At 41.1% G+C, this 25,554-nt stretch overlaps 2 protein-coding genes, 1 non-coding gene and 1 pseudogene across 6 annotated transcripts in view; all 4 read right to left on the minus strand.

Moving 5' to 3' along the window:
• Rint1 (RAD50 interactor 1) overlaps nucleotides 1-13,145 on the minus strand; it is a 150,639-nt gene extending 137,494 nt beyond the window's left edge. Inside the window, exons 1-2 of the mRNA XM_067107067.1 lie at nucleotides 12,972-13,145; nucleotides 12,688-12,804 (exon numbers count right to left, since the gene is read on the minus strand). Of these exons, the coding sequence (XP_066963168.1) occupies nucleotides 12,688-12,804; nucleotides 12,972-13,145 (291 nt within the window). The remainder of the gene's footprint in view (nucleotides 1-12,687; nucleotides 12,805-12,971) is intronic.
• LOC136840554 (5S ribosomal RNA) lies at nucleotides 8,042-8,158 on the minus strand (annotated as a pseudogene).
• On the minus strand, nucleotides 9,645-9,748 carry LOC136840548 (U6 spliceosomal RNA). Its single transcript, XR_010853651.1, has one exon. It is a non-coding gene; the product is annotated as a U6 spliceosomal RNA (small nuclear RNA).
• A 202-nt stretch (nucleotides 13,146-13,347) lies between the features above and the next one.
• LOC136840280 (transmembrane protein 186) overlaps nucleotides 13,348-25,554 on the minus strand; it is a 104,680-nt gene continuing 92,473 nt past the window's right edge. For all 4 annotated transcript variants that reach the window (XM_067106953.1, XM_067106956.1, XM_067106955.1 and 1 more), the window contains one exon: nucleotides 13,348-14,028. In XM_067106953.1, coding sequence (XP_066963054.1) covers nucleotides 13,348-14,028 — 681 coding nt within the window. The remainder of the gene's footprint in view (nucleotides 14,029-25,554) is intronic.

Consider the following 25,554-nt stretch of genomic DNA (forward strand, 5'->3'; position numbering starts at 1 on the left):
GCTATGAATATTATACTGGACCTAACACTGGGGAGTTGAAGAGGTAACTGATGGTATTCTTCTAAGCTATTAGCTACTACTACTTGTAACTTGCATTGTTCTCTAGATGTCATCAAGTTGCTAGAAACAGAACCTTTTGATCATCAAGGATGATGATGATAAAAATATGGATATTTGAAGATAAAATCTACTAGCAACCTTTTCTTGGATCATTTGCTGAACTGAAGTTCTGATCCCTGAACTACTTGGACATCAGAGTTTCTGTGGTTCACTAGAAGATTTCTTGAGCTTGAAGACTAAGCCAGATGAAGTGACAAGTAGCACTAAAAACCTTGAGGAATTCAAGAAGTTAGGTGTGTTGTCACTATTATAACCTAACCTGATGCTGATAAAATTTCATTATCTTTAATATCAATTTTCCAATCAAATATAAATGTATGTACACAAAATAGTTTTTAAAATTTTATTAAAATAAGGGAAAATCATTTGGCCTAAAATCGAAAAAAAAATAAAAATTATGACTTCCATTAACTGGAATGGATTTGGCTGAAATAAGAATAAAATACAGTTCACACTTTGTTTTTTTCAGCACTTTTATGAAGGACCTTCAGAAATAAGTGTTAATTGACATTTTTATAACAGCATATTAATTTTAACTTGTAAGACCATCTACATTTGTTGTTTTCTCTATTCTGATTTATAACAATACTGTATATTACATTACAGTATTAATTATAATTTATTTAAACCAATTCAGTAAAGTGTTATTTTGAAGACATGTATAATTTAAACATAAAAACTGGAAATCTGAAAGTTAACCAAAATAAACAAAATGGAAAAAATTTGCAAATATAATACATTCAGAGAATAAAATTAACAACAAGCCAGAATAAATAGAAATAAAATAAAAATAAACTGATGAAACTTTACAGTCAACTAAAGTCAAATTACAAAAATTCTTTTGTCCATCTGTTTCTTTTTTACAACTTTGAACTGAAATATTTTTTTTTAATTGGCAGTGTTGTTGCTTGAATCTTACAAATAGAATGAAGGGCATTATTTGTTCAGTTTCATTTATTAAAACTACTATAACAAGCAGATTCAAAGGCCTCTACTGCTGAGATTTCATACATCAACAAAGGCTAAAATGCAATGCTATTACTTCACTTCACTGCTATCAACCCAGTATATATTGGTTATAAATTTCACCCTCTTTCTTTGAACTGGCCACTATTAATAATAAAATTTTTGTAAATTTTTGTAGAGCATCAACCTAATAAAAATGAGAAAATGGGTTAATTTCCTCAACTTTACTGGATAAATAGAAATACTATAAAATCACATCAATTCTGTGAGAAAGTCTGGAAGCCCAAGATTCCATCACACAGAATTACAATAAAGACAAAGACAATAGAACTATTTATATGGCCTTAAATCTTTAAATACAATACTTTTACACAATCCTCTAACCTAATCTATGCCTGAAGAAAAAATAAGAGTGTCAAAGACATAACCATTTATAAAAGTTCAGTTGGAGTACAGCCAGGACAAAATAGAATGCTGCAGTACTGTGGTTATGGGAACAAAGTAAATAGGGATCTATCAGATATTCCATTTATGAAATTAGCTAATCAGGTACAGCTAGAGCATTTAAAGCAAATCTGATAAAAAGATTACCCTTCAAACAGTTATGTAAACAAAACTGAAATGTTAAAAAAATATTGATTCAGAAACATATCATAGTAAGTCCCTAATTTTTATTTAGGACAAAAAGGTCACCTTCCTGTCTTTTTAACTGAATCTTCTGAAATAAAAATCAATTTTTACTCCCATATCTAACATGGTAAAATAGCCACCACCTTTAAAATATCCTTCAACATTCTGGAAACCAACTGGCACTCTTGTGTCACTGCAAAGTGAACTAAGTGTTTACAAACTTTCTATGATGTACGTTGCATAAATATTCATACATTTTACTGTTTAGCGAAGCACTGCAAAAGCTTCCCTTAAAATTCCTTATAATCAAGTTCCCAATTCTAAGATTGAAGGCCAAAACTATAAAAATAGGGCTACTGATTGGATTTCAATATCATCAAACTCAATGATAATAGTTTTAAGCACCAACTTGCTGTAGAGACCATGTGTACTGTGAATAGCTCCAGCAATACTTCCATGAACATGGATCCTTACCATTAACTGACCACTAATCTGAGAACTGCTCTCAAGAGGAAATGTTTGACTTTAATTCTGGCAGAACTGGTTAATTCATGCCAAAAGCTTGAAATTTTGACAAAACTTGAAAAGATTATAACGAGAAATGACTTTATATCACCAGCTAATAAATTCCTCTAATTATCTTGGTAAATACATTTCATTCATATCGTTTTATTCTGATCATCAGGAGAGCTTAACTACTGGGGCATGAAAATTCATCATCATATGTTGCATGTTTATATCTAAAATTTACTATTACAGATAAACAACTAGCTGGCTAGTGTACATGGTTTGATTATTTGTTTATCCTTTTGATGAAGAATTTGACTTTCATAATTTTCCTGGAGAAAAAGTTTCAGACCTTAAAAATTTAATTTTTTGATATTAAAATGCAATAAACTATTCATAAGTTATTATTTAAATATATTTAGTGTTGCAGCATGAGGTTATCCAAATATTCAATAAAGAAACTACTGTCATCTGACTCTACAATCACTGAGCACTTATGTAAAATCACTGAAGGTGCACCTTCCAAGATCTGAAAAGATGGGGAGAAATGTGTGTGTGTGTCAAATCAATGTTTGTGTGTGTTCCTGTCACCTCTGTGTGTAAAGTGTGACTGTGTGTGTGTGGCTAAGTGTTATAATGTGCAGTTTGTTATCAAGTGATAAGCAAAGCCAATGTTCTTCAAGTAACTGAAAATGCACAAAAGTGAAAATTTTAACAAATGTTATTCTAATATTTTTGTTAAATGTGGTTATTTCTTCAGACCAGCAGGTGCAGTCAGCATGATCAGTGGACAGTTTGGCATGACCCAGATGACTATAAGAGCTCACCTGTTCTTATTTGTGTTTTAGCACACCATCAAAATTGAAAACTTGACAACCCAGCAACCTTCCCAGAATTTGATAGTGTTCTACTTTGTGGAACAAATTATGATATACAAAAAACAAGATCATTATAAAATGAAATTTTTTGGAGTAAATCTTACCTACTATTAAAGATAGCTGATTCCAGGAATTGAGAGAGGGATGATAAAATTAATGGGAGCCTGAAGAAGAACTCTGCCCTGTGTTGTCTAAAGATTTCTTACATGAAACTCCAAAACATTCTAACCTGAGTTAAGAAACATTTCAGGATAGTAATTTTGGCAGAAGTTGGAATAAGGCTCTCTGGTATCAGACAAGGATCTGCTAATTTGCAAAATGATTAATAGCCCCTCTAAGAGGCTTTATAATCTGAGTGTACTATAATTACCATTACACAGCATAAAAGTGTATCTATCTCATTACCTGTCAGGTTCAAAAAAAGAATGCTGTCATCATTTAAAAACCATGAAGGGGAAGTGCCTTAAGGAAAGTTCTGCTCAGAAAAAGAATCTGAACAGAAGATGGAAAAGAACAAAGACTTAAACCTGACCATGACTGCAAAGAAAAGGAAACTTATCTAAAAACAGAGAAAGTAGTCTTATTCTTTCAAAGAACTGAGGTGTCACCATCACTTTGAAAAGAGTTTAAGACAGGCTGGTTTCATGCTTGAAAGAGGCCATTTCTTTCTCATGGTAACTGACCAAGACAAAATTCTCAAGTCAATAACCATTACAAAGGCATTTTCATAAATTCCAGATTCATCAGGTGTAAAATGCTATTTCCTCAGTGTTATTTGTTCTCACTGAGTATCCATCAATATCCCATGAGGTGAAATCTGTCTTCTTACCCCATCCCAAACATGCCTTGGTTCCTGACAGAGAGAAGATTTGTCATTGGCAGTCCAAAGGTTCTGGGTCTAAAAGGCTTTATTTATTTTCTGTTAGAGAACTGGAAAAAGGGCACACACTTTCCAGTGATCCATTAGATTTGAAACCAAAATGATAACTCAAACCCATGTGGTTTTTGAGAATAAGACTAACATCCTTTCTACTTTCAGAACTTTTATAACTTTCCTGAGCAAAGGGGATTTATAACACTAGAGATACTGGATAACTTAGACTGGATGAGCCATTTACACATCAATTCTGCTTTATGCATATAAACTACTTGCTCTGAGTTGTTAGTGAAACATATTTTTAAACTCATTTACAAATATGTCATTTCATATTGTTTACATCAGTTACTTCTTTCCCATCGGAATATGCTGATGAAATTGGGTATCCTTTCTAACTGAAGTCTAAAAAACTTTCAACTCAGTGGTTTTAAGATACATCTCTTTTTACTGCCTTCTTAAAACTATAGTAATACAGTACTGTATTTGAATTTTCCAAACATACCAAATGTTAACTTAGGTTTAAATATCATTTGAATGTAATAAAATACTTATAAACTGATATATAGTATTTTTACTTTGTTTTAATATTGTTTCCATAGTACTGTTCTTTGTTACAGTTCAAGTTGGACTTACAAACAAATCAAGATTAACACAAGAATTTTTTTATCTGTCTATAGGAAAAAAACAGGATTTTGCCTTTCTATCATGAAAGATAACAGTCCTGAAAACCTTTCTTTTTCTGTATCCTAAATTTTGTCTGAAGACACCCTAAGCTCAGATAAACAGAAAAGTTACTGAAAAAACAGCCATTTTGGGTAATCACAGACTTTCCAATCCTGGACTTGTTTTCTTTGATGCAATGCTAAAATATTCAAACAGGTGGTTTCCTGTACAGATGCACTAAACAGTCATATTACATAAGAGCAATTTTTTTTATTTTGACAGAAACTGTCTTGCATCAAATCAGGTATACAGATGTAGCTTAATTCAAAAGCTGCAAGGTTTATTAATTACCCTCCTATTCTCTGTAAAAATGATATTTTAATGATAAAATAAAGTTTGTTCATACTTACCTGGCAGATATATATATAGCTGTATTCTCCGGTCCGACAGAATTTCAAATTTTCGGCTACACACGAGTGGCCGGTCAGGTGGTTAGTACCCATTCCCGCCGCTGGGAGGCGGGTATCAGGAACCATTCCCATTTTCTATTCAGATTTTCTAACGCCACTGTCTCCTGAGGGGAGGAGGGAGGGCAATATAAATATATATATCTGCCAGGTAAGTATGAACAAACTTTATTTTATCATTAAAATATCATTTTGTTCATGAGACTTACCTGCCAGATATATATATAGCTGAATACCACCTTTGGAGGGGGTAGAGACAGCCAAGAAATAGGAAAAAACCAATTATTGGTAAAATTATTTTGGTTCCTTATCTGATAGCGTAGCTGACTGAGTGGTTACTGTCACTCTAGTCTGCTTCTGCTTTACTAGAGACCCCAGCGAGGTAGTGACCTATATAGCTGGCGACTTCTAGATGATCTGTCAACGGGGCGTGACCACAATGTGACTAGATCATAGCCCATACAAAGAGGACAAAAGAGCATTACTAACCACCTAACCAACACCTAAAGCGTTAGTTTGCAAAGGATTGGGAAGACTGCCTCCAGTAGTCGACCCAACAACCACAAAAACACAATTAAAAAGGATAGGATCAGAGTTACCCCTTGTCCCCAAGGTTGCTGAAGCAGCAATGTATGGTCCCAGCGAAAAGCAATTTTCATATGCTACCTAAACATCTTGCCAAGAGTGTGAGGCAAACACCGAATTGACTTCGCCAAAATGTGGCACTAAAAATGTCACTGAGTACCATATTTTTCTTGAACGCCATGGAGGTAGCAACTGCCCTCACCTCGTGAGCGTTAACTCTCAACAACTTGAAGTTGGAGTCGTCACAACTAGAGTGTGCGCCCTTAATGACGTCCCTAATGAAGAATGCCAGTGCATTCTTCGACATAGGTTTAACTGGTTGCCTCACAGAACACCATAAAACATCCAATGGACCACGAGTGTCCTGTGTTCTTTTAAGGTAGTACTTGAGAGCTCTAACTGGACATAGAACTCCCTCAGGTTCCTGTCCAATAAGGTCTGCTAAACCTTTAATTTCAAAGTGTCTAGGCCAAGGGTTAGAAGACCTATCATTCTTAGCCAAGAACTTAGGGCTTAAAGAATAGACAGCATTGTGTTCCTTGAAGCCCACATGACGACCTCGAACTTCTCTCACTCTCTTCAGCCTCGCAAGAGAGGAATGCCGTTTTCGAGTAACATCCTTAAGAGATGCAGAGTGGAGAGGCTCAAAAGGACTAAACATCAAAAACTTGAGCATTACGTCCAAGTTCCAAGCAGGGGAAATCAGCTGAGGAACCTTGGACGTCTTGAAAGAGCTCGTAAGATCGTGGAGGTCCTTATTGTCAGACAAAGCTAATCCTCTGTGTCTGAATACAATCGAAAGCATGCTCCGATAACACTTGATAGTCGGAACTGCTATATCGAGTTTTTCTCTTAAGTAAAGGAGAAAATCCGCAACCTGGCTCACAGTGATAGAGGAAGAGGAAAAGCCCTTCTTTCTACACCAACCTTTGAAGGTTGCTCACTTCGCTAGATATATCCTTTTAGATGAAGAACTTCTGGCTCTAGCGATGGCCCGTGCCACCTGGCCAGAAAAACCCCTTCGCTCTGACCAAGTTTCGATAGTCTGAAAGCAGTCAGGTTCAGAGCGGGAGATTCAAAGATATCTCGTGAAGTGGGTTTGTATGAGCAGGTCTGCTCTCATAGGAAGGGTCCTCGGAACGCCTACCAACCAGAAGAGAAACTCCGAGAACCAGTGGTTCAAGGCCAAAACATGGGGATGAGAGTCATCCTCATCCCTTGTGAGGCCGCGAACTTGCGTATGACTTCTCCCAGAATTTAGAACGGGGAAAAGGCGTAAACATCTATTCCCGTCAATCCCAGGGAAGAGCAACTATCGCAACTGCCCCAGGGTCGAGTACAGATGAGCTTTACAGAGGGAGCCTCGCTGTTCTTGAGGTCGTGAAAATATCCACAAGATGGCGACCCCAAAATTTCCAAAAATCTTGGCAAACCTCCTGATGAAGGGTCCATTCCTTCGGCAGGAGTTGATGGCGCCAACAGAGCAGGTCTGCTCGAACATTTTCGACCTCTGCCACAAAACTTGTGAGAATCGAAATGTTGCGAGCATAGGCTCAAAGAATAATCTCTCTTGCAAGGCTGAACAGGGAACAAGTATTGTCCGAGTTTGCTAGAACTACACGATTGCAAACTTGGACCTCAAGAATTGGCGAGCTAAAAGATAGCCGCCAAATCTTTGAAAGTCGATGTGCCAGGACACCTGTTCCTCTCTCCAGGTTCCTAACACTTTCTCTCCCTCTAGTGTTGCCCCCAACCTGTTGACGACCCGTCGGAAAAACAACACTAGGTTGGGGTTCAGAAGCTTGAGGGAGATCCCTTTCTGCAATTCCGTTGGATCGAGCCACCACCACAGATCCTCTTTATATAAGGAAGAATTCTCAATTCCTCTTTCAAGTCTTCCTTGCTTTGTCAGTTCTCCAACAAAAGAACTGAAGAGGCCTGAGATGCAGACTCCCCAAAACAAACTTCTCCAGCGAGGAAATGGTCCCCAGCAGACTCATTCCTTCCTTCACCTAGCATGTTTCCTTTTCCAAGAAGGCCCTCAAACTTTTTCGTACATAGAAGTTGCCGTTCTTGCGACGGAGACGCTATAAAAGCCGCTGAATAGATCTGAATTCCCAGACACAATGGACAGTGAGGGGATCAGCTGCGACTTCTCCACAGACCAGAAGTCCCAGGGACTTCACGAGTTGCAGAGTCAACTGAAGGTCCTCCAGATACCTTAGTTTCGCCGACGGCGCTCGAATCAACCAGTCGTCCAAGTAGCGTGAGATCCTGACGTGCGACAGATGCAACTGCATCGCAACGTTTTTCATGAGACGTGTAAACACCCTCGGAGCAAAATGTGACGCCAACAGCATCTGGTGTTCCCAGGCGGTCAACCATCCAAGTACTGACCAGACCCAACGTTGCTTAACTTCGCTGATCGGACGAAGCGGTGTTTTCAACGTGGTATGGCCGTTGTGCAGAGTCCAAAGCAGAGAGCCCTGAACTGGTACGTCTAGTCCCCAAGACAACCTGAGATACTTCACCGAACGTGGATGAATTGGGGCGTGAAGATAAGTATCTTGGAGATCCAAAGATACCATCCAATCCCGGGATGAAGGGCTCCTAGTATTGACTGCGAGTCTCCATCTTGAACTTTTCCTTCCAGACCAAGTTGTTCGACCTGTTGACGCCAAGACGGGTCTCCAGCCTACTGAAAGTTTCGGGACTAGAAACAATCTGTAGTAAAATCCCGGGAACACCGAGTCCAATATCTGTTCCACTGCTCTCCGCTCGAACATCTGTTCGAGCAGGTCAAACAATTTTCTGTTTGACAGGAAGGCAGTTGGGAAACAAAAACAAAAGAGGAGACAGGAAGGGAATCAAGTAACCTCTCTCTAACAGTAGGAGGGACCAAACGTCTGCCCCTCACTCTTTCCAGGCTTGTGCAAAATGAAGCCTGGTTGCAAAGGGAGTCTGGAGATGAAGGAGTCACTTGCTACCTCTCTTGAAGTGACATTCCTTCGGGAAAAAACTCTTTCTCGTGGTGCGGGTCTCGTGTTGCTTCCCATGGAAGCCCCTTTGTTATGCAAACATTTAGCTTTCGTTTACTTTTTGTATCTGAGATCGGTGCAAGCGTTATGAAGGAGATGCAGTTTGAATGTCGATAACTTTAGTTTTGAGAAAAACGATATTTTTGCTTCTCTGTGTATTTATTTGCTTGCCGTTACACAGTTTGATGTTTTTATGACATAATGAAAAGCCAAAAATAGACCTGCAAAGTAATATAACTTCGCTAAATGAAGCTAAATGAAGCGAGTGTCAAACACGGCTGAGGTTGGCCAGCGACGTTTTACTTAGTCAAGCTCTGAGCTGCTACTGACTGACTGCCACTGACTGCCCTGCGGCATTCCTGTCTTTAGCTGATGCGTACTATGTCCACAGGGTTGCCATAGATCGCATTAGATATTATTTCATAGCTAAAAGGAAATTACCACCGATATACTGACAATATCATTACATTATATGAAAAATGTAATTTGACTATGATAGGTTACTGTTTTGTTTATAACTTCTAACTGTGGCGAACTTTTAAATAAAACTTTCTGAGAAGATAGTCAGGATATGTATGATGCCATATATAAAATATCCCAGAAAATTTTATTTCCGATTTTTTCACAAACGCTCCCCTTAAGACAAAGACAACTGCGAAGGTGGAGAGAGAGGAGCCGACGGGTTGAAAAGTCTCAGGAAACAGATCCTTAAGAAAAAAGCCAGAGTCTGATAATCAGAGGAAGAAGAAGACGAAAGAAGTTTCTCTTCATACAAAGGCTGTGACGAAAGAGGATGTTCTTCCGCAGCTGGTGGGTCTTGAGTGAGTGGTGAAAGTAGTTCCGATTCGCCGACACGTGGCGGGAACTCCCGCGAACGAAGAAGTCGTCAACTAGAGTCGTGATAGTAAACATAAAAAATGTGGAACGCTTCACGATTAGCGTGTCATCCTTGCGCAAGAGCCATGCTAATCTTCTCTGTATCGTTCCAATTAGTATATGTACTGCCGAAGCAAGTACTGGCTAAATTAAGAAGGACATCAGATGTTGAAGCGGGTAGTTGTGCGACATGATGAACAACTGGAGCGGTGTCAACACAAGACTTGAAGCTATACGGGCGGCGAGCGCGGAGCGTCATGGCGTGACGCGCGAGAGGCTCCGTGGCAAGTACTAGAAGAGAGTCACAGCGTGGCGCGCGGCGTCATGGCTAGCGCGCCCGGCGCGAAAGGCAAGGTGAGGAGCGTGAAGCGTGAGAAGCGCACGAAGAGCAAGACGCGCTCCTGGCGCGAGACAAGAGAAAAGGCCAACACCTCAACTCGGGAAGACGAATAGGAAGCCACTAAACACTCTCTCTAGACGACAGACGCTCTGTATCGTTCAGGAAAGAGCAAAGCAGGAGACGAAGGTGAAAGTCTGTACCTCTTAACAGGCAGATTCGAATCTTGAAAGGTTCATGAGAGCATCCAGCTGTTGTTGCAAACCCAACAAAATCTTACGCGTTGGAGAAGCCACTCTCTCGGGAGAAGGGGCTGAACCTGAGAGAAGGAAAGGGGCGAGAGATTGTATACTTCCTTCCACAGGGAAGAAGCTCTAGCCCTTGCCTTAGCGCGACAGGGGGTCGAGTAGAGTGATCATTCGAAAAACACTTTATTCTCTTCTGCAGAGGAATATCCACGCAACTTTCGGGGAAGAGTACAAACGTCTAGAGGAAGAGGGCGTGGCGTCCTCTCCTCTAAGCTTCTCTTAAGAGGGCGAGAGTCCAACCGAGAGCTCCAACCCCGAGGCGGGGGAGGGCGTGTCGGAGGACGAAAGCAATCCTTCAGGATGCGTGCCTGAGCACGATCCCTGGCAGCCTGGGTAGCGTCATCAGGACCTGCCGAAGGGACGCCAGATCGGTGGGAAGCCCCGTAACCCTCATGCGGCTTTCGACATGCCCCCTCCCTGGTCCTGGGAGTTCGACAGAGGTCCAGGCCTAGAGGCATTATAGGGCCGATCTGACGCCCCCTCCACAACACTAGGGGCACTAGCACTAACACTATGCGTTTGAATTGCATTCACTTTAGTTTCAAGAGCACGCATTGACTCCACACGAGAGCCAGGGAATTACCTTCTGCAGCAACAAACTACACAGGGTTAGTAATAAATTTACTACAGGGTTACTAGTAGGAGAAAACCCTGACTGTCCAACTAAGGATGCACTCTAGGAGGAAGATTTCCTCAGCCTATCACGCTCCAATTTAAGCATATAGGCTTCATATTTCTTCCACTCACCCTCAGACAATCCCACACATTCATTACCGATTATCATAGAGCATTGAACACCCTTACATATCATACATAAAGAGTGAGGAACTATCAAAGTCTTCGATAGCCTCACCTTACATTCACCCAAGCTACAGACTCGATAGCTAGAGGTAAGACATCTTAATTATAAGAAAAGTCAAAAGCAAAATCAAAAACGGTCCACAAAGAGCGTATGCCAAGTCACAGATCCAGTCGAATACCAAAAACAACCAAAATACTTAAGTGACAACAAATTTCCCGAAATCCAAAGGCGGAGGAACTGACAACAGGTGTTGACAGTCCGGCGACAGAGAAAATCTGAATAGAAAATGGGAATGGTTCCTGATACCCGCCTCCCAGCGGCTGGGTACTAACCACCTGACCTGGCCACTGCAGAAATTTGAAATTCTGTCGGACCTGTGGTACTAACCACCTGACCAGCCACTGCGTGGGTATTAAAACCAATTTTGAAATTCTGTCGGACCTTCGAGAATACAGCTATATATATATCTGGCAGGTAAGTCTCACTGACACTGCCGATAAGCGAGAACTGCCGGTACTACATTTCCTGCCAGTGATGGCAATACAGGGTAGTATTTGATTTACAACAATAAACATAACACGCTATACTTGAAATAATATTCACAATTAAACTGATATCATTGATGATCAGAAATAATCAGTATAAAAATTATTGTGAGAAAAAACTTTATTCAACAGCGACACGGGAACTTCACATAATTATGAGTGTGTAATGCCATAGTAGTTACTAGTACTGAAAAAAAAAAAACTAACCATTATGAACAATGCATGCTAATACATAAACAAAAAAATTAAATGGGGATATTGGAGATATGACTAAACATTAAAGACTTACTCAAACTTTTATTAGACTATACACCACAGTTTTTCACTAAAACAATCTGGCCCCAACAAGCAATTTCTCTGAACTTCACATCTGTCAGAGGTACCGGAGAAGCTAATACAAAAAAATCAAACAAACAGCTGAAGACACAAAACTATCAGTGATGATAACATACAAGCATCCATCTGCCTACAAATCTGTTAAGGGGAGAAGGCTAATGACAAAAAATCACTACTGCACTACTGGCTCTATTGCTAACCCAAAATCACTGGGACATCTTTATCCAATGATGCAATGAATTTAACAAATGCACTTCAATACCTAAGTTGACAAACACTTATTGTGAGAAAAGTACAGTATTACTTAGTAGTAAAATGAAGGTTCTCCCTGACATCATAAAGACTTACCAAAGAGTGTTACTTTAGAATTGTCTCATTTATTGCTGAGACTAAGGTTTTGTACATAAGCATGATTAAGTACAGTATGTGACCCACAATAGAAAAAATAGAAATATATACAAACTTGAGCTGTTGATAAATATAGTTTAACTTAACCAATGCACCATCCTTTTAGATAGCATTGGGCCAGTAATATGCTTTTAAATGATGTGTGATGATTGCAGCCCATAAAAGTGAAAGTTGAACACTGGTGATAAGATATTAAAAGGAATGATTACAGAAACAATAGAAATAAGCGTTCTTTCCCCCTAAATGGATCTACTCTCTCTGCAAGAAGCAAATAAGTTTCAGTACATTACTAAGGCCCATATTCATGCATATTCAATGCTCATCAATAAATATACATTACTAACCTCTTTCTGAAGTTCTTCAATTGTTGCAAGAATTCTTGCTTCTTTGGCTAGAGCTTCATCTGCAGCTTTGACTGCCTTAGATATCCTATCAGGGGCTTCAGTTGTAGCAAACCTCAGCTGAAAAAAGTGAAAGGAAATCTGAACCGTGAAAGGAAATCTGAACCTTTCTGTCAGTACTTCAATGAAATTTCAGGTTCTCTACAGACATATTTTTTGTGATATAAATACAAGAATCTACAATAATAAACAAACATGACATACAAAAGTTTTCTTTCTGTACTTACTCTCTTTTCCAGTTCATCTTTGCTTTTAGTCAACTCCTCAACAAGATCTTTAACTTTATGTAGATTCTTGATATCCTTCCCAAATATAGCATTGAGCTGTTGCACCACTTTATAATTGATCTCATCTTGGTCCACTAGTGAGTGAAAGCTTGCGTCAAGCGGCAAGGAACTCATGGTGCATCAACGAAACGTATGTTATCACAGAGTACAGCTGAATTTCCTTCTTCAAGATATAGGTCTGTGGTGAATTCTAAAAGTTTGGCCTTCCACAAAAAAAAAAGAAAATGTACACTGTATGTAGATCTTTACACTATCAAAAACCTAAATCTGTTTAGTGCATGTACAGTTCTTATCACACGGTTTGCAATGTAGCCTTTTACCTGTATCTTTGAGAGGGGTGTTCTAGCTCTCCAAAAACATGAATGAAACTCTCCAAATTTGTAATTCCACCAAATCTCAGGCTTAGGTAATGTGAATTATTAGGCTCTGAGTACCTACGTACTCGAACATAAATGTCCCGTAAGTACTCTGTTGTGTCAGAAATTGGCACCAAGTCCTCCCGAGGTACAATGATATCTTGACGTCTCCCCCAGAATGTTAGGTGTGAAATCTTTACCAAATTCTTTTGTGAGCAGTAATATATATGGCCAATAACTTTACGGAATAACTCTCCCATAACAAAAAGCATGAAAAGTGCTAACCCACTGATGGACAATGTAATATTGAGATCCTGGGTAGTTAGTGTACCCAGATGAGTCAAGTAACTCACAGCTGGAAGAGCAACTAAAGTTGCTGCAGACTGATAGATTTTTAGTCTACAAATTCCCCTAACAAGTGAAATATATGGGAACTTGTAGATAATTTCAAATTCACCATTTCCTTTTAAAGAGTTTACATTCTTTTCAGATTCATATTTCTTAGGAGGATAACTGGAAGAACTTGAAGCTCTTGGAGGTCTCGATGGGCCTTGTGTACAAGGAAAAATATTCCCCAGCTGAATATTTCTTTTAGGTGACCATCTAGTACACAGTACTCTCAGCATTGCATAAGGATAAATCTGAAAGAATAATAATCATACATCAATATTCAATAATACAAAATTCAAGAAAATTTCTTTCCAATTGGGTATTTAAAACAATCAGTATGAATTTTAGTTGAGTATGATTTCAAATTTACAAACTGTTTACAAGAAATAAAATTTCTTATAGTTTTTCCTTATGAATTCTGATACCATACACTAAACCAAGGACACAAGCCTACTTGGCAAAAGATTTTACCATTTCTAATTAATGGACGCTGCCTCTTACCTAACAAGGGGAAGGGGGGTTGCTGCTGCTTTTATACACAATCAATCTACATAACCTTGCCTAGGATTCAACCATAAGAAGGCATTGCAAGCCTACATTGAAAGAATAATGATCAGCAATTCCTTTACAGTTCAACACAGATAACTACTACAAACATTCAAACCTAAAGACCAACAGTTGGGAAAATACAAACTTCATGTTCTTGACAAGAAATTAACTTGTGAAATTTCTATTTCTATGTTTTATTTTATAATAATATAACCATAGCCTATCATGGAACTCAATTTTTGTTGCCTTAAAAACAAAAAACAACAATCTTGGTAGAAGCTACTTTGAAACCAATATTTTAGTTGGAAAGTAAACCATGATTTTTAAGATAGTTTTGGGATGGTGCTGATCATTTTGACATTTCCTTCTGTCATAAATGTCTTATTAACTCTTTAATCTTCCATAAATAATTAGGAACACACTGAAAAAAAGAGCTTTATGAAATTAATGAATGTACACGATGCATAAATGACATACAAAAATTACATTTTTATAATAAAATAAAGTTTTATATATACTTACCCAGTAATTACATAGCTATTAGTTTCTTTTAACCAGGAGCAAAAAATTTTGAAATTGCAGGTCTGCTAGTTTGTTATGGTATGGCGATGTGCCCTGCCAACTTTCGGGTGTAAGAGAAGGTACAACATAGCAAAGAGCTTCAATTTGTTTATGCCCTTATGTCCAAGTGAGGGGAGGCGGGTGGGCTCCGATTATGCAATTACTGGGTAAGTATATATAAAATTTATTTTATTATAAAAATGTCATTTTTATATAATTACATAGCTGATTCCCACAGGGAATGGAGGTGGAAATGTTGGACATATCTACCCCAAAACATTATTAATAGTAATGAGTTTGAGAATAGAAATTTGCTAACATTGAATCAGTGTTGTTGAACCTTACCTGATAAGAGAGCTGCTACAGGAAGATACTGCCTCTGGTTGGCACTCATCTTATCCAGTAGAGGTGAGGCCGTAAAGCCTTGAGGGCCTACTACTACAGTGGGTGCTTTGTAGCGATGGACTAAATTCCGAGGGCGAGCAAAGTACAAGATGATGCCCCTGCCCAGGGCGCAGTACCACACAAAATAACCAAAGTAAATAGTCACCATAACCACCAAAATTCAAATTATAAACACCAATACCCAACCATAAAACCAAAAAACTGGAGGGTACTCAAAGTACATAGTACTCCAAGGCTTCCCAAAACTCAACACCCTAAGCATGGCAAAGAGATTAAATAAAGGACGTTGCTTTCTACATTTCCTTCCCCAACACCAGTCCAGCCACGTAAACCGGACCCAAGGTACTGCACTGATCGTAAGTCATCTCTGACAAGTTCTTGATCGTAAAATAACAAGGCCATGATTTAATGGTGATTCGTTCTTAGCCAGAAAGCCTAGGGAAAACGAGCAAACTGCATTCCCCTGAGAAAATCCTATGTTTCTGTCTAAGGCATGGATTTCTCTGGACCTCTTAGTGGTGGCCAAGGTGACCAGAAAAAGAGTTTTCCTGGTTAGATCCCTTAAAGAGATAGATTGCATGGGCTCAAAACGTGAACTGGAAAGCCACTTAAGGACCACGTCTAAGTTCCAGGACACCAAAGGTTTTTCTTTAGGTTTTGCAGTGTCAAAGGACTTAATAAGGTCAGACAAATCCTGGTTCACAATAAGTCCATTTCTTTATGGCGGAAAACTGAGCTAAGCGTAGCTCTGTATCCTTTAATGGTAGAGGTGGAAAAGTCCTTTAGCGGAGTGTAGGAGCAGAAAAAAGTCCACTATTTCTGCTGCAGAGGTCTTAGAAGAGGACACGTTATTTTGTCCGCACCAGGACCTGAAGATGGACCATTTTGCCTGGTAGACATTATCTGAAGACTGTCTTCTCACTTCACAATTGTGTCTGCAGCCGTTCTTGAAAAGCCCTTCTTTCGGAGCATTCGTCTAACACTTTGAACCCTGTTAGGGCCAGAGAAGACAAGTTTTGGTGGAACCCATGGAAGTGAGGTTGCCTATGAAGTTGTTGCTTCTGTGGTAGCAGTCTAGGGAAGTCCACAAGAAGTTCTAGTAGATCCGGGAACCACTCTTTTGTTGGCCAGAAGGGAGCTATCAAGATCATGGATAGGTTTTGATGAGACCAGAATTTGTTGATGACTTGCCTCACTAAACCGAATGGGGGAAAGGCATACAGATCTCTGCTGGACCAAACCCGCAACACTGCATCGGTCGCCCATGCCATGGGATCTGGAACTGGTGAGCAGAAGAGAGGAAGTCGGTGTTTTCTGGAGGATGCGCACAAATCTATCATTGGTTTCCCCAGAGCTTCCACAGATCCAGACAAACCAACGGGTCTAATGTCCATTCTGTGGAAAGGATCTGTCTTTGACGACTCAATCATCCGCGAGAACATTGAGTCTCCCCTGAATAAAACGTGTTGTCACTTGAGTTTCGTTCTGGTGCAACCAAAGAAGGTCGCTTGCCACTTCGTACAGGGAGAAAAAGTGGGTTCCTCTTTGTTTGTTTCTAGATGTATGCCAGTGCTGTCGTGTTGTCTGAATGCACTGCTACTGTCCTCCCCCATATTTCTGAAGCGAAGCACTGTAGGCCCAGAAATGTCGCCTGTAATTCCTTTACGTTGATGTGGCAATTTTGCTGTTCCTGGGACCAGGTTCCTGACACTTCTTTTAATCCCAAAAGCGCTCCCCAACCTAGGTTCGGGGTTCAGAGGATGAAGAGATTTCCCTTCTGATAGTCTCTTCCTGGAATTCCACCAACAAAGATCCTCCTTGATTTCCATCGTTATCGGGAACACGAACGAGTCCAGAGACTTTTTCCTATTCCAGCTGGCTCTGAGGAAGAACTGGAGGTCTCAGGTGAAGTCTTCCCAGAGTGATGAATTGTTCCATGGATGAGAGGGTACCTAAAAGACTCATCCACTGATTAGCCGAGCAACAGTTTAGATTTATACATTCTTCCACTGTCTGGAGACACCTTTCTATTCTCTTCGGGACTGGAAAAACCCAAAAATCCCAAGAATTGATCGTCATCCCTAAATAAGGAATCTCCTGAGAAGATGTCAGGAAGGACTTGTCTCAACTGATGAGGAGGCCCAATTCTTGAGCCAAGAGAAGGGTCATGCAAATGTCCTCCGTACATTGCACTTTCGAGAGGGAACATAGTAGCCAGTCGTCTAGATATAGGGAGATCTTTATTTCCATCAAATGAAGCCATTTTGCTAGGGGAGCCAATACTCCAGTGAACACTTGCGGTGCTGTTGAGAGGCCGAAGCAGAGAGCCCGAAATTGGAACACCTTGCCCTGAAACATAACCTGAGGTACTTTCTTGAAGTTGGATGTACTGGAATGTGAAAGTATGCGTCCTGCATATCGATGGATGCCATCCATTCTCCCTAGCGAATGGATGCAAGGACCAAATGGTTTATTTCCATCTTGAATGATGTCTTTTTGACAGGGACATTTAGAGCACTTATGTCCAAAACGGGTCTCCAGCCCCCTGATGACTTGGGCACCACAAAGAGATGGTTGTAGAATCCTGGAGAATGAATGTCCTCTACTAGCTCTATAGCCTCTTTCTGAACAAGGGACTCCATCTCTAACAAGAGAGCGGCAAATCTCTCTGAGCCTGGAGAGTAAGCTGTCAATTCGACAGGCTTGCAGATTAGAGGAGGTTTGTTCAAAAAGGGGATAGTGTAGCCCTCCTTCAGGACAGACACTATCCAAGATTCCATTCCCTTTTGTTCCCACCTTTCCCAAAAGTGAAGGAGCCGCGCTCCTATCTGAGTACGGAGGACTATGTTTTCATTTCTTGGAGTGAGACTTTGAAAAGGACTTCTTGATGGAACGCTCTGGGAAACAGGTATAAGTTCTTGTCCTAGTTTTGGATCTAGAATGGGAGCTCCAAAAAGGAGCAGGTTGCAGCGGAGACGAAGATCTGGTAGGAAGAGCTGAAAAATCCTTGGGGCGTCTTGTAGATTGGGTGAGCAGGTCCTGAGTGTTCTTTTTCTGCAGGTCAGAGGCGATGTTCAGTACTGTAGCCTGTGGAAAAAGATACGTCTTGTCCAAGGGGGAGAATAGGAGGGCCGATCTCTGAGACGGAGTGACACCTTTCGAAGTAAAGGAGCACCAAAGCTCCCTCTTCTTAGGAATACTCATGGCGTACAGACTGGCTAACTCCTGCGTACTATCACGAACGCCTCTGTCAATACAGGAAAGTGCTCCCAAGAGATCCGACAAGATCTCTTGAGGTAACAAAGAGCACTCTCTAAGTTTGCGCGCCAGAGCGCCCACCGCCCAGTCAAGGAAGCGCATCACTTCAAACACGTTAAAAATATTTTTAAGAAGATGCGCAAGTTTCCAGGCTGAGAACATAATTTTGGCTGAGGAGAAAGCTGATCTCCTAGTCGAGTTGATAAGGCTGGGCAGTCTCCCTGAGAGGAAGCAGAGACTCCCAGGGAAGGAACTTCTCCAGTTGCATAAAACCTGTAGCTCGACCTGGACAATTTGGAAGGAGGGAAACAAAAAACTGCTTTGCCTTGTTCCCTCTTCTTAGAAAACCACCCCTCTACTTCATCCAGTGCCTTCTTTGCTGAAGAGGAAAGAACCAAATTCGGTAATTTTGAAGAACCGACAGAGGGGGCTTCCATAAAGAAAATCGAAGCAGGAACGGAGGGAGTAGCTGGCGAAAAGAAGCTTGGATAAGTTGCTAGCAGGAACCTTACAGCGCAGAGTGCACCGACAAAGGAGCATCTTCCTCTGGAAGAACCTCTTCCTCAGAAGAGACAGGAGAAAGCGATAAGTCCGCTGTCGTCTGAGCTGTAGGAGGAGCCTTCTGAAGCAAACTGAGAATCTTATCCAGTTTGCTCTGAATCGGATCAACTGGAGGAGGAACAATGTCCGAGACGACACTACTAAGAAGTGGTGGAGGAGTGGGCGCCAATGGGCGCTCAGGGAGGCACTGTGGAGATGGGAGCCAGTAGCGAAACTTGTTGGTGAATGGGCGCCAGTGGGAGCTCAACCGCAAACGGGAGTTTGGGCACTTCGTTGCTAGTTGCTGGTGCTGATTGTAGAGATAAAGGTGCTGGGTGCACAACTCCTGATGCAGTAGCTCCTTTATTTGACGATGAACATCTCCGCACCACAAGGCGCTTAGGCACCAATTTACGACTGTCGCCAGAAGCAGAAGAGAAATGTTCCTGGGTAACCCAGTGGCTACATGATGGGCGCGCTGAATCCTTGCCCTTCTTACAAGGTACAGGGAAAGAAATCTCAAATTCAACTGCACGCTGCTTTAGCAGGCATGACTTGTCCACATAGCACCGTGCGCGCCTGGGACTAAAATCTTCGGAGCTGGAGGACATACAGTGAGCACTCACTTGAAGGCCTTTCCAATGGCCTCTGGTTGCAGTCTGGGATTCATCAACAGACTGAACTGAGGGGGCGACTGCTTGGGGGCAGACCCCACCGACCTCCCTTAGGCTGCCAGTTTGACTCCTCCCAGGTGCTGGGGAGTATGTCAGGGACCTTGGCCTAGGAGAATCGGCGAGCTGAACAGCCACCTCCTCCACTACCACTGCACTTGCACTGGGCGCCACGAGGCACTCTGACTCACTTTTATCCATAAGCACTTTCACCGATGACACTAATTTAGTGATCGATTGCACAATCAATTCAAAGCGGGTGTCAATTTTCGACTCCAGACTGGCAATGGTGTTGGGTCGGAAACATGAGAGCCAGGTAAAGGAGAGGGTTGCACAAGTGGAGGAGAAGGAATGGGATCGGAAGACATTACAGGTGTAATTGCATCCGACTTAGTGCAATAGCTTTCCTCTTCCTATCTCTAGCTAGTTTCTTGAGATGTGCATCTAAAGTCTTCCACTTCTTAATATCTCAGTCATTACACTCCTCACAACGTAAATCTACTGAACATGTTTGTCCCCTACATGGAATACAAACAGTGTGCGATTCGTAAGATTCTTTAGTTAGTCTAGTATTGCAGCCTTTGCTGCAATATCTAATGCTAGCACTACTAGTGTCAGACATCCTAGAAAAGTCTAATACAAGTCCAAAAAACAGGCAAAGAGCCATCAATCAATGATCAAAATTCGCCTAACCCTATCTTAATTATGCCGAAAGGCTATGAAATTAAATACTTCACCAATTGAAGATAAGTCAAACAACCAGCAAAGTATAAATTCCAAAATTCGAGCTGCTGCCAACCACAGTCCTTCAACCCCAGTGGACAGAAACAAATTGAAGCTCTTTGCTATGTTGTACCTTCTCTTACACCCAAAAGTGGGCGGGGCATGTCGTCATAACCATAACAAACTAGCGGACCCACAATTTCAAAATTTTGAGCTGCCGGTTAAAAGAAACTAATAGCTACGTAATTACTGGGTAAGTTACTTATATAAAACCATAGTTTAACATGCAAAGCAAACCAACTTGGCCCTTTACCTACATCTAAAAATCTGAAAAAAAATTGAAAATAAGTGAATAACACCTACTGCAATGGTAAAAAGCCCTTTTAGCAAAGCACAACAGCAGCTGAAAAATACTGTATATATGGTTCATATATGCGCTCACTTATTGTTGGAAAATACTCTACATCACAAATTTTCAAAGTAATTGTACTTTTCTCACATATACAAACTGAACACTTTTAGAACAAGCTGGAATCAGTTGCTGAAACTAGGTAACATGTGATTAATTGGAGTCTAAAGGAGGTTGGGGGTGGATACCCTCACACACCTACCATCACTGGATGAATTTTCCTTCTAGCATCAGGGACAGTGGGTGGTTGAGGTGGGAAATATGATACAGTTTGTGTACCTAAGAAAAATATAAATCACTTTAAAAATCTGTGATTTGTTACCATGGGAATATAAACCATTGCCTTTTATGTAGGATATACATCTTTGGTGGGAGGTCATCTCTCTCACCGACTGGACAGTTGAAGCTTGCCCAAAACTGTCAAGTTCCTGGTCAAGTACTGTGAGCAGGTAAGAGTGATGACTCCTGTAACCTCCTACTTGGTCTGTCATAGGGAAGCCAGAGTAGTAGGGCCCTGCCCTGAGCAAGAATGGATTCTTGCTAAATTAAGGAAATTCTTGGAGAACCAGGTCTGACCACAAGATGGACAACAGCTAAATCTGGCCAATACATATCATGGGTTCAGATTAGATGTATTGCTGCTCAACTCCCTTCTTAAAAGGATGAGTGGAGGATGTCTCATCTTATCTGCCAAAGCTCCACGATTGGTTGCTCAAATGAGTAGGCAGAATGAAGTAAAGGCGGTCTGTGTCACCAGGCACAGAGACCACTCATCTGGACCATCAGCAAGGTCCCAAAGATAGAAAAATGAAAGTTCTTATATCTCTAACCATAAACTGACAAGAGTGAAAGAGTTCCTATACATCCTAGTACCAGCCGAGAAGACTGTTACTAATGGCTAAGGTGGTTTTGAATGGAAGATCATGGTCCAAGGCCTCCCTCAAGGGCTTGTACCATACCCAATTTAGGCTGACGAGGATAAAATTTATCTGCCCTCCACCTCTGGAGGCCAAAGCCCCTACACAGGTGGGCATCACTGTTCAAAGCTCCTTGAGGGCACAGACAGTTCAGCCACAAGAGAGATCTATGTCTTACAGTCTGAAGGCCAGAGTAAAGGCAGCTATAGCCTTTCGCCATAGAGACTGAGAGGAGTTTGTCTCGATGAAGGAGCTACCAGGGCATTCTGAGCCCTAGTGATCAACATGGTTGATCACTCAGTAGTTTCAAGAGAGCAGAGGAAAGATACAGGCATCCATATTGTCCCAGGGGTGCTGGAAAGTATCCTCCAAGAGCTTACTGTTTAGATGTGTGACACACGGGGTGATCAGCAGTGATTCTTAGACGGTACAAGGAGAGAATGGCAAGCCATTAATTCATACACCTACTTCACTAACTGATAGGTGAAAGGAAACTATCCCCCAACTCTGCTTTTTGACATAAGCCACTTCAGTCATGTTATCAGTAATCAATACTACAGAGTGATTGATCATACAATCTTGGAATATTTGCAGTGCTATCATAGCAACCTGCATTTCCAAAAGGATTTTGAACTGATGAGGTTTGTCCTTTGCCTATACACCCGAGATGAACTAACAATTCAGGTGTGTGTGTGTGTGTAATGATGGAAATCCTTCCTTTACATTAATAGTAATACCCTTCATAATTGGTGGACTGGAAATGTGAATTGGTTGTCATTTTATCAAGACGTTAACTTAACCACTCGAAGTTGAGGTTGTCTATGAGATTGTGCGTACATAAGTGTGTAAATGTAACTAAGTGCATAGTAAATTAACCTCAAATCACACTGCTCAAGATGTGTACAACGCCACAAGAGGAGAAAGGAATGTAGGTCCCCTTGTTTTCCATTTGAAATGCCATATTTCTGCCTTGTAAAAAGCATGCATTTGTCATAACACTTATAGTGTTCTTTGTATTTTAACCTTGATGTAACAGCAAATTACCAAGAATTGTTATGATAATGTTGCATAAGTTGCACAATGTTGAGCTTGCATGTGGTTGCAACTGTACCACTGCCCGTAGGCTAAGATGTATGATATTCTTCCACAAGTTATGAAAATGTCAATTCTTGAGTTAAAATGATATTTTTATGATAAAATAAAGTTTTATATATACTTACCAAGTAATTACATAACTATTGGTTCCCTAACCTACGGCAGCTTAAAAATTCAAAATTCATGCTGTGGCACTGTTACCGTTAGTGTTTAGGTGACAAGGTCCCGCCCACCATCCTGGACTCGAGGAAACAACCCAGCGGAGAGCCCAATTCGTTTTATGCTCTAACATCCATGCAAGGGGAGGAGTGCGGGCTCCAATCATGTAATTACTTGGTAAGTATATACATAAAACTTTATCATAAAAATGTCATGTTTATATAAGTAACTTACCAAGTAATTACATAGCTGATTCCACATTGTTAGGAGGTGGAAAAGAGCATGGACATATTCTACTCCAAAGCAAAAAATGTTTGTTGTTTCCTTACCTGTTGAGAGAGCTGCTGCAGGTAGGTACTGCCTCTCATCAGCGCTTCTCTCAACTTGTAGTGGACATGGCAGTATAGCCAAGGGTCATCACTACATTAGTGGGAACTTTGCAGCGGAGGAAGTACACCATGTGCTGACAAAGTTTTAAAAGATGCCCTCGCCCTGGGCGAAGGCCAGAATACAAAAGACAACACTATCACCTACACCACAGAATAAAACCGAAACCCAACTGTTATCAATAATAAAATATGAACTGGTGCGTACTCCAGGTACAGTGTACCCCCAGGCTTCCCAACGACTCAAAACCTCAAGTCAAGGCGAGCGGATAGCAAAGAAACAGAGAGAGTCCCTATACTTCCTCTCCCAGCACTATGTCAGCCACAGATAAAGGTCCTAAAGTGCTGCAATTTTCAAACAGTTTCTATGTCCTTGAGGTAGTGTGAGGCGAATATAGACTTGCAACTCCAGAACGTTGACTGTAGGATCGAGAAAAGAGACAAATTGAGTTTAAAAGCGAGGGAAGTTGCAAATGCCCTAATTTCAGGAGCTTTAACCATAAGTAATGGAAAGGCTTCTTCCTGGATCTGAGAGTGGGCTTCTAATATTAACTCTCTCAGTAAAAATGATATGGCATTTTTGGAGAGCGGGTGAACTGGGTTTCTTACAGAGCACCAGAGGTTGCTCAAAGGTCCTCTAATCTTTTCCGTCCTCTGAGGATAGTACCTCAGACAACTCACTGGACAGAGGAGTCTTTCTTCTTCCTCAGGTCCTAAGATATCCATAAGGTTCTTGATGACGAAGGATCTAGGCTAGGATTTAGAAGGGTCCTCGTTCTTTGCAAGGAAACCAAGAGAAAGAGAGCAGACTGTTCCTCTTGTGCAAAAGCTGTTCTCTTATCTATTACCTGTAACTCGCTAATACGTTTAGCAGTAGCAAGAGCCACTAAAAAGAGTCTTTTTCATGAGATTCCTGAAGGAAACAGAACGAAGAGGTTCGAATTGAAGACCTGAAAGCCACTTCAGTATGTCTAAGTTCCAAGAGACTTTGGGAGAACTTTCTTTCTTGGACGTATCAAAGGATTTGATCAAGTCGATGATATCTTGATTAGAAGACTGGTCCATTTGTCTATGCTTAAAAACTGAGCTGAGCATCGACCTATACCCTTTGATGGTAGAGATCGATAGCTTCCTGACGGACTTTAGGAATACCAAAAAGTCGGCTATTTGGCTTATAGATGTCTCAGAAGAAGAGACCTTATGGCAGCTGTACCACCTTCTGAAGACTGCCCATTTTGATTGGTAGAGCTTTGTGGAAGAAGCTTGTCTGAGTCTCACAACTGCCTCTGCAGCCTGTCTCAAAAACCCTTTTGCTCTGACAAGGCACTTGACAGTCTGAAGCCTGTCAAGGCCAGAGCGGATAACCCTTGGTGGAATCTGATAAAGTGGGGTTGTCGGAGCAGATACCATTTTTGTGGAAGGAGTCTTGGGTAGTCTACCAGGAGTTGAATCAAGTCTGGAAATCATTCCTTGTTCGGCCAAAATGGAGCTACTAGGGTCATGGAGGTGTTCTAATACGTCGACAGCTTGTTGATTACTTCCCTGATCATTCCGAAAGGAGGGAAGGTGTACATATCTAAGTCTGTCCAGTCCAAAAGCATGGAGTCCGTGCTCCATGCTTGAGGATTTGGGACCGGAGAGCAAATGAGGGGAGGACGCTGGTTTCTCAACGTTGCAAAAAGATCCACTGTGGGTTTGCCCCACGGTTTCCACAGGTTGTCACAGACTATCAGATCTAAGGTCCATTCGGTTGGAAGGACCTGTTTGAGGCAGCTTAATTCATCCACAATCACATTCATTCTCCCTTGAATGAACTGGGTGACAAGAGAGACTTGGTTCTCCTCCGCCCACAGAAGGAGATCCCTCGCCGTCTTGTACAGAGAGAAGGAATGAGTGCCCCCTTTGCAAATGTAAGCAAGAGCCGTGGTGTTGTCCGTGTGTACTACAACCTTCTTGCCCTGGACCAGATCTGAGACAGACTGAAGGCCCAGGTGAATTGCTCTCAGTTCCTTTATGTTGATGTGAGAATTCTGTTGTACCGTAGCCCATGTTCCAGAGACTTCCCAGTCATCCAGAAGGGAGCCCCAGGTTAAGTCGGAGGCAT

The sequence above is a fragment of the Macrobrachium rosenbergii genome, chromosome 7, assembly GCF_040412425.1.
Source record: "Macrobrachium rosenbergii isolate ZJJX-2024 chromosome 7, ASM4041242v1, whole genome shotgun sequence".
NCBI lineage: Eukaryota > Metazoa > Arthropoda > Malacostraca > Decapoda > Palaemonidae > Macrobrachium > Macrobrachium rosenbergii.